The sequence below is a fragment of the Acinonyx jubatus genome, chromosome B1, assembly GCF_027475565.1.
Source record: "Acinonyx jubatus isolate Ajub_Pintada_27869175 chromosome B1, VMU_Ajub_asm_v1.0, whole genome shotgun sequence".
Classification (NCBI taxonomy): Eukaryota; Metazoa; Chordata; class Mammalia; order Carnivora; family Felidae; genus Acinonyx; species Acinonyx jubatus.
This window is the reverse complement of record NC_069382.1, coordinates 107,714,521-107,731,600: the sequence shown is the minus strand read 5'-3', so window position 1 is coordinate 107,731,600 and position 17,080 is coordinate 107,714,521. Positions and strand designations below refer to the sequence as shown.

The following is a 17,080-nucleotide window of genomic DNA, read 5'->3' as shown; positions in this document are numbered from 1 at the left end:
AGTAGAACTTCTAAATATTACCTGTATATTCAAAATATATTCACCGTATGTTTTTTTGTGGCTTTTAAGATTTTCAGCCAGCGTCTGTAATGACTGGGATATTCATCATCATTTCTGTAGACATGGGCATCAAATCCATTAAATGTCAAGCCTTAAGGCTGCTAGTAACCTAGTATCTGAAATGAATATATTTATAATTTTAGTTCCTTTGACTAATAAATTAGCATATAATGTTGGTTCTTTTGCCTCTTCAATCTACAGACTTTGGCATTTAAATCAATCCTTTTTTAAATTTTTGTGCCTGTCTTCTATAAGCTCTTAGAAAAAAAAAAAAGTATGCTGTCTGTATGCTTGCCTGTTGATGTTTGTTGGCAACATATTAAATCTTTTCTTTTCTTCTAAATACTGTCCACTCTTTCTGCTCTTTTTTCTATCTTGCATGGCATCTTGGGGCGGCAAGGAATCAGAGTCAGATCAAGAACAGGAGGAAGAGGTAATTATATGACACTGTTGCTTGTTGATGGCTGTATTTGCTCTAACCATTAAGAAGAACATGTAGTTAACCTGTGTTCTAAGAAGGGTTATACAGTTGTTAGTAATTGAAGGGTCACGGTCTTTCTTAACCTCTCTGAGCCTCTGTTTTCTCATCTCATCTCATAGACTCAATTCAAAGAATAGTAAAGCGTTCCCCTGTAAATTGTTACCCTGTCTCTGTGCAGTAATATATGTTTCCCTACCAACTACTGAAGGTCAGACTATTATTTCATTTCTCAAAGGTTGATCTGGAGATGTCTGGGGGTCAAAACTTGTTTTTAATGCTACTGAGACATTATTTGCCTTTTATTTCCCATATCTCCACAAGCTGTGGAGGAGTCTTCTGGGGGACTGCATTACATATGATGATTATCATCACTCTGACTCTGGCATATTGCTTGTGTATATTTGGGTTCTAGCATTTTCTCAGTTTTAATGTATGAAACAGATATTTACTTGTGTATATCAAACATAAACAGAAGTTCTTCAAGGTTCTCAGTCCCTTTTTAGGAGTGTAAAGGAGCCTTAGGACCACAAAGTTTGAGAACCACTGAGACCAGAAACTATAAGTTTTGAGTGTATAGCTCAACCATTAGCCTATAATATTATAGTGCAGATCTCTACTAATAATGAACATTTCTCATAAAATAGATTCTTTATTAAGTGCTCCACATACCTCATAAGCACTAATGTCTCACAATTGCCCTGTGAGGGCTATGCTGTCATATCATAGATGCTATATCATAGGTGAAGAAAGCGAGTCTTAGAGAGGTTACCTTGAATAAAGAACCATTTGAATTAGACCTCTTCAGGCACATGTGTGTTTGTTTTCCTTACAAAGATTTGAAGGTGCCCAAACATTATCATAGAAATGAAAGAAATCATTGGGAAATACCTTCTCCTTTCCTATTTACATGCTGGTTCCTGTTTCTAAGATAGACAAATGCAGTTGTTAATAATTGCACATAAATGTTTTCAATAATACTAGTTTTATATTTTTAATGTTAGTCTGATGGATTTTGAATACAAAAACATAAAGAAAAATATAATAAATACTCTTGTACTCACCAGCCCAAAATGTAAGGCCTTGTCAGTGCAGAGGATCCCCCTGAATTCACTTTTCCTCCTACTCTGGCAGTGGAGCAGGACAAGAGGGGTGATTATAGACTCATGGTCCCACCATGTGTAACCATATACATAGTACACTGCAACAAGACTGATGTCATCCTTTCCCTCAACTGGAGAGTCACTCTTTTGGCTCACATATTCTGTTTCCCTCCTGCACTTGGTGCTTCTATCACCAGAGCTGTTCAAAATGGTACCTACACACCTTCTTAGAAGAGCAATGCAGTTTTAAAACCATGTTTTTTTAACGTTTATTTGGGAGAGAGAGAGCGAGCGTGCACATGCGCGCGCCCAAGTGGGGGAGGGGCAGAGAGAGAGGGAGACACAGCATCTAAAGCAGGTTCCAGGCTCAGCTCAACTCCGGGCTGATGGCTCAGAGCCTGACGTGGGGCTTGACCCCACAAACTGTGAGATCATGACCTGAGCCGAAGTCGGACATTTAACCGACTGAGCCACCCAGGTGCCCCTCAAACCATTTTTGCTGTGTTTAAGTGAGTTTCTTGTGTTAGGTTTATGATTACTCTATTGAGTATTCTCAGGAGCTGTTCAGGGCAGTAGATCCAGTTTCCTGGATCCTTTTCGGGGTTTGGAATTTTGGCTTGTAATTAATGATACTGAAACTACTTCCGTAGAATGTATTACCTGGCATGCTCTTTGTTCTTTCCTTCTTTTTCACAACTAAATTGACACTGTCTAGCCCCTATTTTGCACTTTTCCTGGCCTTTCACCTAATAAATATGTATTTCTAACATCAAACACACCCTGGATCACATCTTCCTAGGAACGACATGTTAAAAAGCACTTTCCACCTATAGCGCCTAGAAAGGAGATTTGTTTTTTCAAAGTTATGATAAGAATCCAGGAGACTCTCAGGAAGAATTGTAGCAAATTACTCTGACCTTCCTCTGGTTTATGGTGTCTCCCCATGGCTGTGATTATCAATAGGAGCTTACTTGCACATCAGGGGCTGTGAAACAAGACGCAATTTGTAACCATTCAATTTGTGTATCTTTTCTTTCAGATCGATATGACATCAGAAAAAAGTAAGATTTTAAATAAAATTGAATTTGTTTGAAAGCTGGCTACAATAAAGAGAAGCATGAATTAAGATGCAAGCTAGTTGCCATTACTAACCACTATAATTATTATATTTTTATATTGTCCTTATTAATCATTAATGTATATTTAGAAAAGCAGCTTGGCCAGTTAAATTACAAAAATATCTTAATGAGCTAATTAGCAGTAAAATGCAATTATTATTCATCTAAGCATTCACTTTCTTTTGATACCCGTTAACCCTGCTACTGCTGTTATGCTTGTTTAGAAACCCACCCTACCGTTTTTGTCCATTTGTTAGCATAACATTGTCATCTCATTTTTTTTTTTTAAGCACTGACATGACAGTATCACTTTTTATATCAAGCAACACTGACTTGGGCAGAGGGCTCATTATTTTTGTAGGCTACACCTGCAAAAGTGATACTGTCTTAATAGTTCTCAGCTAAAGCTAACCCTCCCCCCACCCCCACCACCTAGCACCTCTTACTGTGGTGAAGTGTAACTGACTTCTTTAGGGCTGAGGTCTAACGGACTTTTGTGAAAACTTTCTGGGGAAGGAAAAAAAAAGAACCAAGAATGCAAAGATCAAAAACTCCTGGATGAAATTATTAATCACAACAGTGTGCCATTATAGGGCTAAGTTTAAATAATGGTGCAAATCCCAAACATAATTTAGTACAGACACAACTGGTTTTCACAGACCTTAAGAGAGCTGTCTTAGAACTCGTTTCCGGTTTGTAGCAATCCATTAACAGTTTAGTGTTTTGGCCTGTTTCTGGCTTCTTGTGTGGAAAAAGTTGAATTTTTCAGGTTTCTTTTTTGTTTTTATGCCCCAAATGGTATAGGGAAAAAAATACCAATTTTTAACGTTTATTCATTTAAAAATTCATTTTTATTCACTGTATTTCAGGGTGCTAATTCCAAAAGGAGGAAACATAGAACCATGTTTAATGACCACCAGATGTGGTCATCTGACCCTGTGCAATGATCTGGGGTTTTTTTGGGGTTTTTTGGTTTTGTTTTTTTTTGAAGACTTAGTACAATGTAAATTACAACTAAGTTATTGGAATACTTTTGATTGAGTCTCTTTGCTCTTATATTAAATTGACATTCAGGACTAGATTATTTGAAATTCTGAATGTTTTCATTGGCTTATACATGGATAAATTTACATCAATATAAATTATTTTAATATGTCTTTATATATGCATATTCACAGAGTATGTCTCCTCAACAAGTGCTGATTCTCTCAAGGCACTTTTATTTGTTAAAAAAGTGACATTATTATTGCATTAATTAACTCCTTTTCTTAAAAAGAGATTTTGTTTTATTATCTTGCTTTCTTCTTCAGGGCTACTAGGTTTATTTAAATGGCCTTTCTTTTGTTCCTTGAATGCTAGCTAGTAGAAGTTAAAATTTAATACACCCCCCCCCCCCACTGCTCAGTCATTTAAAAAAGGAAAAAAAAGTTACTGTGTTGCTATGATGACCCAGATTCTAGGTGTTATAAATATATTTTAAAGCTTAAATATAGACTCGTGTTTGGTTTTCTTTTAGTTTAAAGACAATCATTAAATGATCTTCATCTAGGTGTAAAATAATCTCTAAAGAAGGGTTCTATTGAAGAGACACTTTCCCAATTCTTTTCAAGAGCAAATCCTAAATGAGTTTGAGTTTTCCTTTTTTGCTGTGCATGGGTGCAGGTCCCCACTACCTATACCTCAAATATAAGACACTCAGCACCTTAGGTTCAGACTTGTGTGGAATTAAATACGCCTCACCACAGTAACGTTTTACATACTTGTTCTAATTTCCAACCCATCCTCCTGCCCGTGCATTTCAGCAAGGCCACCCTGGCCACCGGTTTTCCTCCACCTTTGCTTTGCATGGAAATAACTTGGCTTACATAAACTGTGCGTGTGTCCTGTGTGACTGTCTCTGATTTGGATTGCCATGCATCACATTTTAACTTTGGACTCACATATATGTTTAATCACAGTTGTTGTTTGGTTGGTTTCTTGTTTTTCCTTTCCTTTCCTTTTTTCCCTCCTTGGTCTGTCCGTTATGTGTCTAAACCAGGAGGTTGCTCCAAGGAAAGGACCATGCCTCTTAGCACCAGACCATTTGTTTCATTGTTAGGTGTGAATTTCCCTTAGATGAAATGCCGGTTTGCAGCTGATTCAGACATCTTCAATATAGTCATTGTATAATGGCAGAACAAAACATACTGAATTCCTTATTTTTTATATGATTAAAAAACACTTATACATCATTAGAAGGCATTCTGAGTTTGCTACTACTGGCTTTCTCCTAGAGGAAATCAACTTTCTGCAATTTCTAATGCTTTTTTCCTTTTTTTCCCATGTTTATATTTTTTTCAACATTGATCTGTAACATCTGAACAATCTTGAGATACCTCTGTGTAATTTCACTGCGTTCGTTCTTTGTTGTGATCTGTGATGGGGTGTGTGTGTGTGTGTGTGTGTGTGTGTGTGTCTGTCTTGGCTATTTGTTACAGCTTTGTTGTATGTGTGAATGTGCTACAAGTGAGAAAATTAAGCAAGTTATTTCCTGCTCATTTTTCCTTTTCAGTTTTTTTTTTTTCCGTTAGCCTTGCTTTGCTTTTGTATCCTGAGACCTTGTGGCTCCACCATTCCCAGCCCATTTTGTTGTCCCTCCCGCCACAACAGGAAAAGACACTGTGTTGTTTCAGTCCTGATTACATTTGCCAATATATTTTTTGATTTCCATTTTACTTTCAATGTTTTTCATTCACATCAAAGATGATGAGACAGAATCTACAGAAACATCTGTCCTGAAAAGTCATCTGGTTAATGAAGTTCCTGTCCTAGCCAGTCCGGACTTGCTCTCTGAAGTTTCTGAGATGAAACAAGATTTGATCAAAATGACCGCCATCTTGACCACAGATGTATCTGATAGGGCAGGTTCTATCAAAGTGAAGGAGCTGGTGAAGGCTGCTGAGGAAGAGCCAGGAGAGCCTTTTGAAATTGTTGAAAGAGTTAAAGAGGACTTAGAGAAAGTGAATGAAATCCTGAGAAGTGGAACCTGCACGAGAGATGAAGGCAGTGTGCCGAGGTCTCAGTCGGAGAAAGAATTAGTGGAAGAGGAATGGGTAATTGTCAGTGATGAGGAAATAGAGGAGGCTAGGCTAAAAGCACCCTTAGAAATCACCGAATACCCATGTGTAGAAGTTAGGATAGATAAAGAGGGTGACGTAAAAGTAGAGAAAGACTCAACTGGGCTAGTGAACTACCTTACTGAGGATCTAAAGTCGTATGTGTCTCCTCATGAAAAGAAACAGCAGACAGCTCAAGAGATAGCAGGGGAGAAATGTGAGGCCCTGGCTGTGGGCAGGAGCTCTGAAAATGAAGGGAAAGATGCACCCCCAGGTGAGACACAGAGTGCACAGAAACAACACAAACCAAGCCTGGGCATAAAGAAGCCAGTGAGAAGGAAATTAAAAGAAAAACAGAAACAAAAAGAGGAAAGCGTACAAGGTAGTACAGAAAAAAGTGAACTTAAAAAATGTAGTTCTGAAGAGTCATTAGATGAAGACACCGGTTTAGCCCCTGAGCCTCTTCCCACCGTAAAGGCCACTTCACCTTTGATAGAAGAGACTCCCATTGGTTCCATAAAGGACAAAGTAAAGGCCCTTCAGAAACGAGTGGAAGATGAACAAAAAGGTCGAAGCAAGTTGCCTGTCCGCGTCAAAGGCAAAGAGGATGTGCCAAAAAAGATAACCCACAGGACACATCCAGCTGTATCACCCTCTCCGAAGTCAGAGAGGCATGGACCAGCATCACCCTCTTCTAAAACAGAAAGACACTCTTCTCTTTCCGCTTCTACAAAAACTGAAAGGCATCCTGCAATATCACCATCAAGTAAAACTGAGAAACACTCCCCTGTGTCTCCCTCTGCAAAAACTGAAAGGCACTCACCTGTGTCATCAAGTAAAACTGAGAAACACTCACCTGTGTCACCCTCGACAAAAACTGAAAGACACTCCCCTGTGTCATCTACAAAAACAGAGAGACACCCACCTGTTTCACCTTCAGGTAAAATGGACAAACGCCCACCTGTATCGCCTTCTGGGAGAACAGAGAAACATGCCCCAGTATCACCCGGGAGAACAGAAAAACGCTTGCCTGTATCACCAGCTGGAAGAATGGAAAAGCATCCACCTGTATCAACCTCTGGGAAAACTGAGAAACACTTGCCTGTGTCGCCTTCTGGGAAAACAGAAAAGCAACCACCTGTATCCCCCACCTCAAAAACAGAAAGAATCGAGGAGACCATGTCTGTTCGGGAGTTGATGAAGGCTTTCCAGTCAGGTCAGGACCCATCTAAACATAAGACTGGACTCTTTGAGCACAAATCCGCAAAACAAAAGCAGCCACAAGAAAAAGGCAAAGTTCGGGTAGAAAAAGAAAAGGGGCAGATGCCAACCCAGAGAGAAACACAGAAAACAGAGAGTCACACAATCAAACGAGGTCAGAGATTTGTGGTAACGGGAGTTACCGAATCCAAAAGAGCGGTCCGTGCTTCCTCCATAGGGCTTAAGAGAGAAGAGGTAGCTGTAGAGAAGGAGAAAGTTCTTGGCCACAAAACACCTGAACCTGTTCAGTCAGCACCAGAAGAAGAAAGCCATAAAGAGAGCGAAGTCCCCAAAGAAAAGCTGGCAGATGAACAGGGAGACCTGGATCTCCAGATCAGCCCAGACAGGAAGACCTCCACTGACTTTTCTGATGTCATTAAGCAAGAATTGGAAGACAATGACAAATACCAACAGTTCCGAATGAGTGAGGAGACTGAAGAAGTACAGCTTCACCTAGACCAAGTGCTCACTAGTCCTTTCAACACAACATTTCCACTAGATTACATGAAAGATGAATTTCTTCCAGCTCTGTCTTTACAAAGTGGTGCTTTGGATGGCAGTTCTGAGAGCCTAAAGCCTGAAGGGGTGGCAGGTTCTCCATGTGGCAGCCTGATGGAAGGCACCCCTCAGATTAGTTCAGAAGAAAGCTACAAGCATGAGGGCCTAGCAGAGACCCCTGAGACAAGCCCAGAAAGCCTTTCTTTCTCACCAAAGAAAAATGAGGAGCAAATTGGGGAAATAAGCGAACCTACCAAGTTAGAAGCACCAACAGAAATTCGTTCTGAAAAAGAACATCCCTCAATAAAAGACATTACTGATGGTTCTGAAGAGCAAGGTGCTCTAGTTACTGAAGGCACAGAGCCCTCAGCTGAGTGTTTGCTGAAGGAGACCACCCTAGAGCCTTCCAAAGACACATGCCCCAAACAAGAAGATGATTCCCTTGGCAGCTGTAGTGTGTTAGCAAAAGAAACACCCAAAGAATTGCCTGAGGAAGCATCCTCTGATGAGGGTCAACTTAAATATGGTGGTTCAGCCCACAAGACACAAACTGATACTGAAGCTCAGAAATCCACAACCACCAAGCTCTCAGATGAGACCAAGTCCTCTCCACTGCCTGATGCTTCTGTAAAGACAGGCACAGGGGCTGAATCAAAGCCCCAGGGAGTAGCTAGAAGTCCCCAAGGGTTAGAACTTGCACTCCCTAGCCGAGATAGTGAGGTCCTCAGCCCTGGTGCTGATGAATCATTTGCAGTGAGCCACAGAGACTCCCTGGAAGCCAGCCCTGTGCTAGAGGATAACTCCTCACACAAAACTCCAGATTCTCTGGAACCAAGTCCTCTGAAAGAATCCCCTTGCCGTGACTCTCTTGAAAGCAGTCCTGTGGAACCAAAGATGAAGGCTGGAGTTCTCCCAAGTCACTTTCCTCTTCCTGCAGCCGTAGCCAAAACAGAAATCTTCACGGAAGTGGCCTCGATGCGGTCCCGGCTGCTCCGAGACCCAGACGGCAGTGCTGAAGATGACAGTCTTGAGCAGACATCACTGGTAGAGAGCTCAGGGAAGAGCCCTCTTTCTCCTGACACCCCCAGCTCTGAAGAAATTAGCTATGAGGTTACACCCAAAGCCACAGATACAAGCACACCCAAACCAGCTGTAATTCATGAATGTGCAGAGGAGGATGACTTGGAAAATGGGGAGAAAAAGAGATTTACACCTGAAGAGGAAATGTTTAAAATGGTAACCAAAATCAAAACGTTTGATGAACTTGAACAAGAAGCAAAGCAGAAAAGGGACTACAGGAAAGAACCCAAGCAAGAAGAATCTTCTTCATCCTCTGACCCAGATGCTGACTGTTTAGCAGGTGTGGATGAACCAAAACGTATGGAGAGTGTAGAGGATGAAAACAATGTCCCTGTGGTAGTAACATCAGAGAGCAGAAAGGCTTCTTCCTCCTCAGAAAGTGAACCTGAGTTGGCACAGCTGAAACAAGGTGCTGACTCAGGCCTCACACCAGAGCCAGTTATTCGAGTGCAGCCTCCTTCCCCACTTCCATCCAGCATAGACTCCAATTCTAGTCCTGAAGAAGTACAGTTTCAGCCTATTGTTTCCAAACAATACACTTTCAAGATGAATGAAGATACTCAGGAAGAATTAGGTAAATCAGAGGAAGAAAAAGATCATGAACCCCACATACCTGAGGACAATCATACCATTTCTTCCAGTGGCCCAGATACATCTTATGATGATCTGAACAGATGTGCTGATCAACCAGAAGTCTGTGATGGCCATGAGTGTGAGGCTGGGAGTCCTAGTGGCTCAGTAACTCCTGTATCTTCAGGTCTCCGCAGCCCCACTGGGGGAGAAATCAATGAGCAGCTAGTTATCCATAAAGAATCATTACCTCTCCAAGACACTGATGACAAAAACACAGAAGAAGAGCTTAATGTTTCTAGAGTGGAATCTCTACAAGTAGATTGCCCCAGTGAAAGCTCTTCATCTTTGTCCTCTTTTCCTCATTGTCCAGCATCTGAAGGAAAAGAATTAGATGAAGACATCGCCTCTCCATCTTCTTCAAAAATGGAAGACACCAAAACTGACCAAGAATTTGAGAACTCACCAAAGGACTATTCCACTCAAGACTCGTCGATTACTACTCAAACAGATAAATTGTCCATGGATGTTCCTGTGTCTGACCCAGCTGAGACTGATGAAATCTACGATCCTCAAATAATAAGCCCTTATGAAAATGTTCCTTCCCAATCTTTTTTCTCCAGTGAAGAAAGCAAAACCCAAACAGATGCAGGACACACAAGTTTTCACTCTTCTGAAGTGTATTCTGTTCCCATCAAATCCTCTGTCGAAGATGTAGTGGTAACAAGCTCCTCCATTGGAACTATTTCAAGTGAAGAATCTAATTTTGAGAACCAAAATATGGAAAAAGAATCCAAACAAGAAAGCACCTTGTGGGAACCTCAATCAGAGAAAGGCCCCTCATCTTTAGAGCCTTCTATACCAAATACAGCAGCAGTCGTTGGTGAACAAATTAGCAAAGTCATCATCACAAAAACCGATGTGGATTCTGATTCCTGGAGTGAAATCCGTGAGGATGATGAAGCCTTTGAAGCTCGAGTGAAAGAGGAAGAGCAGAAGATATTTGGTTTGATGGTAGACAGACAGTCACAGGGCACCACCCCTGACACCACTCCTGCAAGGACCCCAACTGAAGAGGGGACTCCAACCAGTGAGCAAAATCCATTTCTCTTTCAGGAAGGAAAATTGTTTGAGATGACCCGAAGTGGTGCCATTGATATGACCAAAAGGTCCTATGCAGATGAAAGTTTTCACTTTTTCCAAATTGGGCAAGAATCCAGGGAAGAGACTCTCTCTGAAGACATGAAAGAAGGGAGTCCTGCGGCTGAGCCCCCACAACGGGAGACATCAGCTGAGTCACTAGCTCTCTCGGAATCAAAAGAAACAGTGAGTGACGAAGCAGACTTACTTCCAGATGACCTGAGTGAGGAAGTAGAGGAAATACCTGCTTTAGATGCTCAACTTAACTCCCACATGGGGAATTCAGCCTCCACTGAAATATCAACAGAAGAGGCTCCTTCTGTAGGAGCTGAGGACCTCCCCACCATGCATATGGGGGATATGCCTCCTAAGTCCAGTGTGAAACATACAGCTTGCCCTGACTCCCCTGAACCAGTCATACAAGTTCAGTTAGATTTTTCCGCAGTTACTAGGTCTGTATATTCAGATCGGGATGATGATTCTCCTGATTCTTCCCCAGAGGAACAGAAATCAGTAATTGAAATCCCTACTGCACCCATGGAGAATGTGCCTTCTACTGAAAGCAAATCCAAAATTCCTGTAAGGACTATACCCACATCAGCCACAGAGCCTCCATCTGTGGAGTATGAGAATTCCCTTTCTGAAGATTTTTTACCCAGCCTGGATGAGGAAAGTAAAGAGGATGAAACAAAACCAAAGTCTAAAATCCCCGTGAAAGCACCTGTCCAAAGAGTAGAGCAGCAGCTTTCGCATCTAGATTCATCTCTCCAGAAAACAGTGGCTCCTCAGGGTCAGGACATGACAAGCAGAGCACCAGATAGTAGAAGCAAATCTGAATCTGATGCCAGTCCTTTGGACTCAAAGATCAAATGTCCAGTAAAAACTAAAAGTTACACTGAGGCAGAAACAGAAAGCAGAGAGAGGGCAGAGGAGCTTGAGTTAGAATCAGAAGAGGGGGCCGCAAGACCAAAGATATTTACATCCCGATTGCCAGTTAAGAGCAAAAGCAACACATCTTCCTGCAAGGGGGCTGTGAGCCCCACAAAAGAAAGTAAGGAGCATTTCTTTGACCTTTACAGGAACTCCATAGAATTCTTTGAGGAGATTAGTGACGAGGCTTCAAAGTTAGTAGATAGACTTACCCAGTCAGAAAGGGAACAAGAATTAGTTTCAGATGATGAAAGTAGTAGTGCCCTGGAAGTTTCAGTAATTGAAAATCTGCCACCTGTTGAGAACGAGCATTCAATTCCTGAGGACATCTTTGACACAAGGCCCATTTGGGATGAGTCCATTGAGACTCTGATTGAACGCATCCCTGATGAAAATGGCCATGACCATGCTGAAGGTATTTGCCAGCCACTGGGATTCCCTGTGCTACGCATGTCATAAATTTTATATAGTTTTTTGTATATCTTTTATTTGGTGATTTGTGTCTCATTTTCTTTAAGCTTTCTGTAGTGGTTACTGCGTTTGTGTAAGCCCTTTGTGTTTTGTGCTTTCTCTGTGTACTTTTGTCTATGAAAACAATCTCAAGATTGAGTAATGAGAATGCTTATGGAAAACATAAACATGATAAACAGGCAATGGTGACCTTGCCTTTCTCGAGCCGCTGCACGTAAGGCCATGCAAGCTTTGAGTTTTGTTGCTCTGAAGTCCCAGGCTTAGCCTCATATTAAGCACTTTGGCTTTTGCACATGAATATATTGGGGTTTGTTTCATATGGTAAGGATTCGTTGCTTTTTCTTCTTACCCTTAAATACTTTAAAATAATCTGTACTTAATAATTCTATAATCATTAGGAAGCCATTTGCCCAAGAAGATTTCACATTACCCTGAAATTCCAGTTGTTGTGGATCTGTTTTTGATTCAAAAGGTTGGATTTCAGATACCATTGGTAAACACTTTAAGCAAACAAATATAAGGTAAAAATGTACTTTTTGTTTTAGTAGTAGGTGAATGAAGAATCTACTCTTATCAGGTAAAGCAGACAACAAAAACTCAAACTTTGCATGATTTAAGTGACTGTGAGAGAGGATGATGGCCCTTTGAATTATAAAAAAGGAAACCATAGATGGCTTTGAGAAGTAGCCTCTGGTCTTCCAGTATCTCTACAATAAAGACTATTATTCTTATGTTTGTGTTATGAGAAAATGTCATGATGCCTAAAACGCTGCCCGTTAATTAATTGAGGTTAAAAAATGAATGGGAAAATTACAATTTGTGGAAGTACTATATATATAGCTTACTTAGTAGTAAGCAGACAAAAATTTCACACAAAAGACATAGGTACCTATTGAAACAACAGACACACATACATGTGCTTTTATCTTCCCTTCTTCCAAGGTCACCAGGACCAAGGAAGATGTTGTTTCTGGCCACACTGAAAAAACACAGGATGGCCTGATTAACCCATGATCTGTGTCTCTTATGAATCTTGGATGTGATTTCTTTCAGACATGACCTGGAAGCGATCTATGCTACCACAGGCAATAGTGGAGGTCCTAACTAGTTACTCCACTTCTGCATCCCATTTAAGATTTTTCTGTTGTTTGATGAACAAGATGATTGTCTTCCAGTGGGCAGTATCTTCTTAGATAATTTAAAAAGAAAGTCCTAAAATTAATTACTAGAAATCATTGACTTCTATAATATGTCCAGTGGCTAGTCTTGATTAAAGAGATATGGAAGCAGTTGGTTTTCATGATTTATAATTACATTTATTCCCCATTCCATTCCAGAAATCAGGCAAACACATAACTTAAAATGATTTAAAATATGATAGCTAATTTGTGCTGTTATCAAATATTTGGACAAGTGACTTCCTTTTTTGGATGATCAGTACTATGGTTGCTCTCCTGTCATAGACAACCTTTGGCCATTCTGTTTTTGACCTTCTGTAGATCAACAGGATGAGCAGGAACGGATCGAGGAAAGGCTGGCTTATATTGCTGATCACCTCGGCTTCAGCTGGACAGGTAAAATGAGTGTGACACACTTTTTCACCAAAATTTGCTTCACTTAAATAACAGTGGCATCAGCCATGTGTTGTTAACAATGAACAAATTGTGTGTTTTGTTTCTTTCCTTGAGGAAGACCATGTGGAATAGTGAAAAGAATAATAAACTATGAACTAGAAAATCCAGGCTCTGCATTAACTCACTGTGTGAACCAGGGCAGGCCTTTTATTATCTCTGGAATTTAGAAAAATAATACTTTCTTTTTTGTTTATTTCAAGTTTTTATTTAAATTCTAGTTAACATATAGTGTAATATTGGTTTCAAGAGTAGAACTTAGTGATTAATCGTTTACATACAACACCCAGTGTTCATCACAAGTGCCCTCCTTAATGCTCATCGTCCATTTAGCCCATCCCCTCAGCCACCTCCCCTCCAGCAACCTTCAGTTCTCTAGAGTTAAGAGTCTCTTATGGTTTGCTTCCCTCTCTTTTTTTCATCCCCTTCTCCTACACTCATCTGTTTTGTTCCTTAAATTCTACATATGAGTGAAATCATATGGTATTCGTCTTTCTCTGACAGACTTGTTTTGCTTAGTATAGTACACTCTAGCTCCATCCACGCCATTGCAAATGGTATACACACACCACAACTTTATCCATTCATCAGTCGATGGACATGTCGACTAGTTGCATAATTTGCCTATTGTTGCTAATGCTGTTGTAAACATCAGGGTGAATGTGCTCCTTTGAATCAGCATTTTTGTATCCTTTGGATAAATACCTAATAGTGCAATTGCTGGGTCATAGGGTACTTCTATTTGTAACTTTTTGAGGAACTTCCATATCGTTTTCCAGAGTGGCTGCACCAGTTTGCATTCTCACCAACAGTGTAAGAGGGTTCTCCTTTCTCCACATTCTCCTCAACATCTGTTGTTTCCTGTGTTATTAATGTTAGCCATTCTGACAGATGGGAAGTTTAAATTTGTATTTCTTTGATAATAAGTGACGTTGAGCATCTTTTCATGTGTCTGTTAGCCATCTGTGTGTCTTCTTTGGAAAAATGTCTAGTCATGTCCTCTGCCCATTTCTTAACTGGATTATTTGTTTTTTGGGTGTTGAGTTTGATAAGTTCTTTATAGATTTTGGATACTAATGCTTTATCAGATATTTCATTTGCAAATATCTTCTCCCATTCTGTAGGTTGCCTCTTAGTTTTGTTGATTGTTTCCTTTGCTGTGCAGAAATGATGAGGTCCCAATAATTCATTGAAAAATAGAGCTTTAAATTAGGAGATTTGATAATATGCTACATGTCACCATCCTCCTTTGGGAGCTATGGATACCTAAACTTTGGGGAGATGACTGTGTTTCAAAATCATTGTGAGATGTAATTGTCATAAAATTTGGTTGGAGATGTAACCCAGGGCTCCCTATTTTAGATACCTTATATTAGATATCTCCATTGTGAACAGTACTAAAATTTGCTTTGGATGCCTGTTGAAATACATATGAGTAAGATATTTAACTAATTTTCTGAGAGATTAGGATATTTAAGCATAAAAGCTATAATGTATGTTAAATAATTTTTTAAAGGAAAGTGAATTATGGAATCAGTATGATGCATAGAATTCCGTAAAACCTTTAACAAAGGTAATTGATAACAAAACAGAATAGTCATGTCCTCACTTTTAAACATTTTAAAGCAATTGTTAATAATAATCAGATTTATTTAATTGAGCGATTTAGGGAAAGGAAGGACATGAAAATATCCATGATTGACAAATAGGTAACATTCAGAATTACTTAGTTTGTTTTTTAAATAAGTGTGTTTGTGTATAAAGCGTAGTATCTGTATACTTGTTGAAAATTCAAGCCCCACAACTATACAGGATGGTATAAAATGAAAAGTAAATAAGTTTTTCACACCTACATCTGGTCTTCTAACACCATGCCTCAAAAGTAACTGCTTATACTTTCTCATGTATTCCAAAAAATATACAATACCCACATCTATGTCTGTTATTTAAAAGTAAGCACAATTTTCCCCAGTAATATTCCTGGTAAATATTCCATCAGGGTAGACATATCTATTCATTCTTTGAAATGGCTATTTAATTTTTACTGTATGGAAGTATCATACTTTTACCAGTGGCCTTTATTGCTGGATATTTAGGTTGTTTCCTGTTAATGACAAATATCCTAGTGCATTGGTGTATTTTCATGAGTATCTCTACAGGGCACATTACTAGAAGTAGAATTGAATATCTGGATAAAGGGTATGTATATTTTTAGTTTTGAAAGATATCGGCAAGCTGCCCTCCAAAGAAGACACTCATTTACACTCAGTCACTCATACCACAATGTATAAGTGTCCAAATACAGTGTTAGTGGTAGACTTTAAAGGAAAAATTTGTGGCTTTTCCCCTAGGTCAGTTAATGCTTCCCAGACCTTTTATTCATGTGACATCCAATCAAAGGAGTTTAGCCAACCACCATAATATAACCACAGCCAGTATTTACCCAAGTATCCAGAAATAGGATTTATAGTACTTAAAACATTGCCTAATGATGATTAAAAGTGAGAAACAGTCTATAACTCCTATTTTTAGTAATTTATTTTTCATTATCTTGGTTAAGAGTATAGGCCTGTATGAATGGTCTCTTCTGCATTTTGGAATTAATTGAGCCTGAATTGTACATCTTTGTATCAACAGTTGTCTCAAATTTAGTGATTCCACAATGAAAGTTATCGATTCTATATCCAGTTTTAATAAAATCCACAATTAGTGCTAGAAGAACAAAGACCTATTGAGAGTCACTTCTAATACATAGGGGAGAAAATGAACCCTCTTACAGCAATACAAAGAATACATCACTTACAAAATCACAAGGCAAGGTGTTAGAGACTCAAATGTTGAAGTTACTGTATTTAGAGTAATATTTTCTTGTCTAGAATTAGCAAGAGAACTGGATTTCACTGAGGAGCAAATTCATCAAATTCGAATTGAGAATCCTAACTCCCTCCAAGACCAGAGTCACGCGCTATTGAAGTACTGGCTGGAAAGGGATGGGAAACATGCTACCGGTAGGTGGGAAACTGTATGTAAAAAGCATTAGGCTAAAGGTTGGGGTATATGTCTTATTCACCAAGCCCTCTCTTGCCAATTCAGTAAAATAATAACAAATGCCATCAATCTGAAGTGCTACTGTAAGCAAATGAGAACAAGCCATGGTATTTCTAAAATATGCATGTTGCATAAAAATTCTTATATTCCCATGAACAATGTCAGCGGAAACACTGGCTGCTAACAGGAACATTATGAAAGTCCTAAAATTTTCTAAATATTGAGACTGGACGCAGTTACTTTATTTATCATCGTTTTATTGGCAGTATATTACCTTTACTCCTAAATAACTTACATGACAGAAAGATGTCAGGTAGATATTCTTTATAATGATTTATGTATAATATTCTGACCACATCAAATAAAATGAGAAGTGATAAAGACCATTACTTCCTCTCATTCTTCAGCTAAATTTGCTACTTCCTCTAACGCCTCCCTGAAGATCTACCTACAGACCTCCCTTATAAACATCCAGTCTACATTTATCTTTCCTTCTCTTACCATTCTTCTAGGTAGGATTGCCAGATTTTGCAAATAAAAATAAAGGGCTTCTAGTTAAATTTCAAAGAGTCTACAGATAATTTTTTTAGTATAAGTA

General features: G+C 39.4%; 1 protein-coding gene across 50 annotated transcripts in view; it reads left to right on the top strand.

The window, feature by feature from the left end:
- The window catches only part of ANK2 (ankyrin 2), a 674,296-nt gene that overhangs the window by 639,868 nt on the left and 17,348 nt on the right, over positions 1-17,080 (top strand). For 31 of the 50 annotated variants that reach the window (XM_027063052.2, XM_027063137.2, XM_027063058.2 and 28 more), the window contains 4 exons: positions 461-493; positions 2,681-2,702; positions 13,303-13,377; positions 16,311-16,442. In XM_027063052.2, the coding sequence (XP_026918853.1) occupies positions 461-493; positions 2,681-2,702; positions 13,303-13,377; positions 16,311-16,442 (262 nt within the window). Of the gene's footprint in view, positions 1-460; positions 494-2,680; positions 2,703-5,501; positions 11,748-13,302; positions 13,378-16,310; positions 16,443-17,080 lie in introns of all 50 variants that reach the window. The other 19 variants (XM_053217027.1, XM_053217030.1, XM_053217029.1 and 16 more) reach the window with 3 other exon arrangements.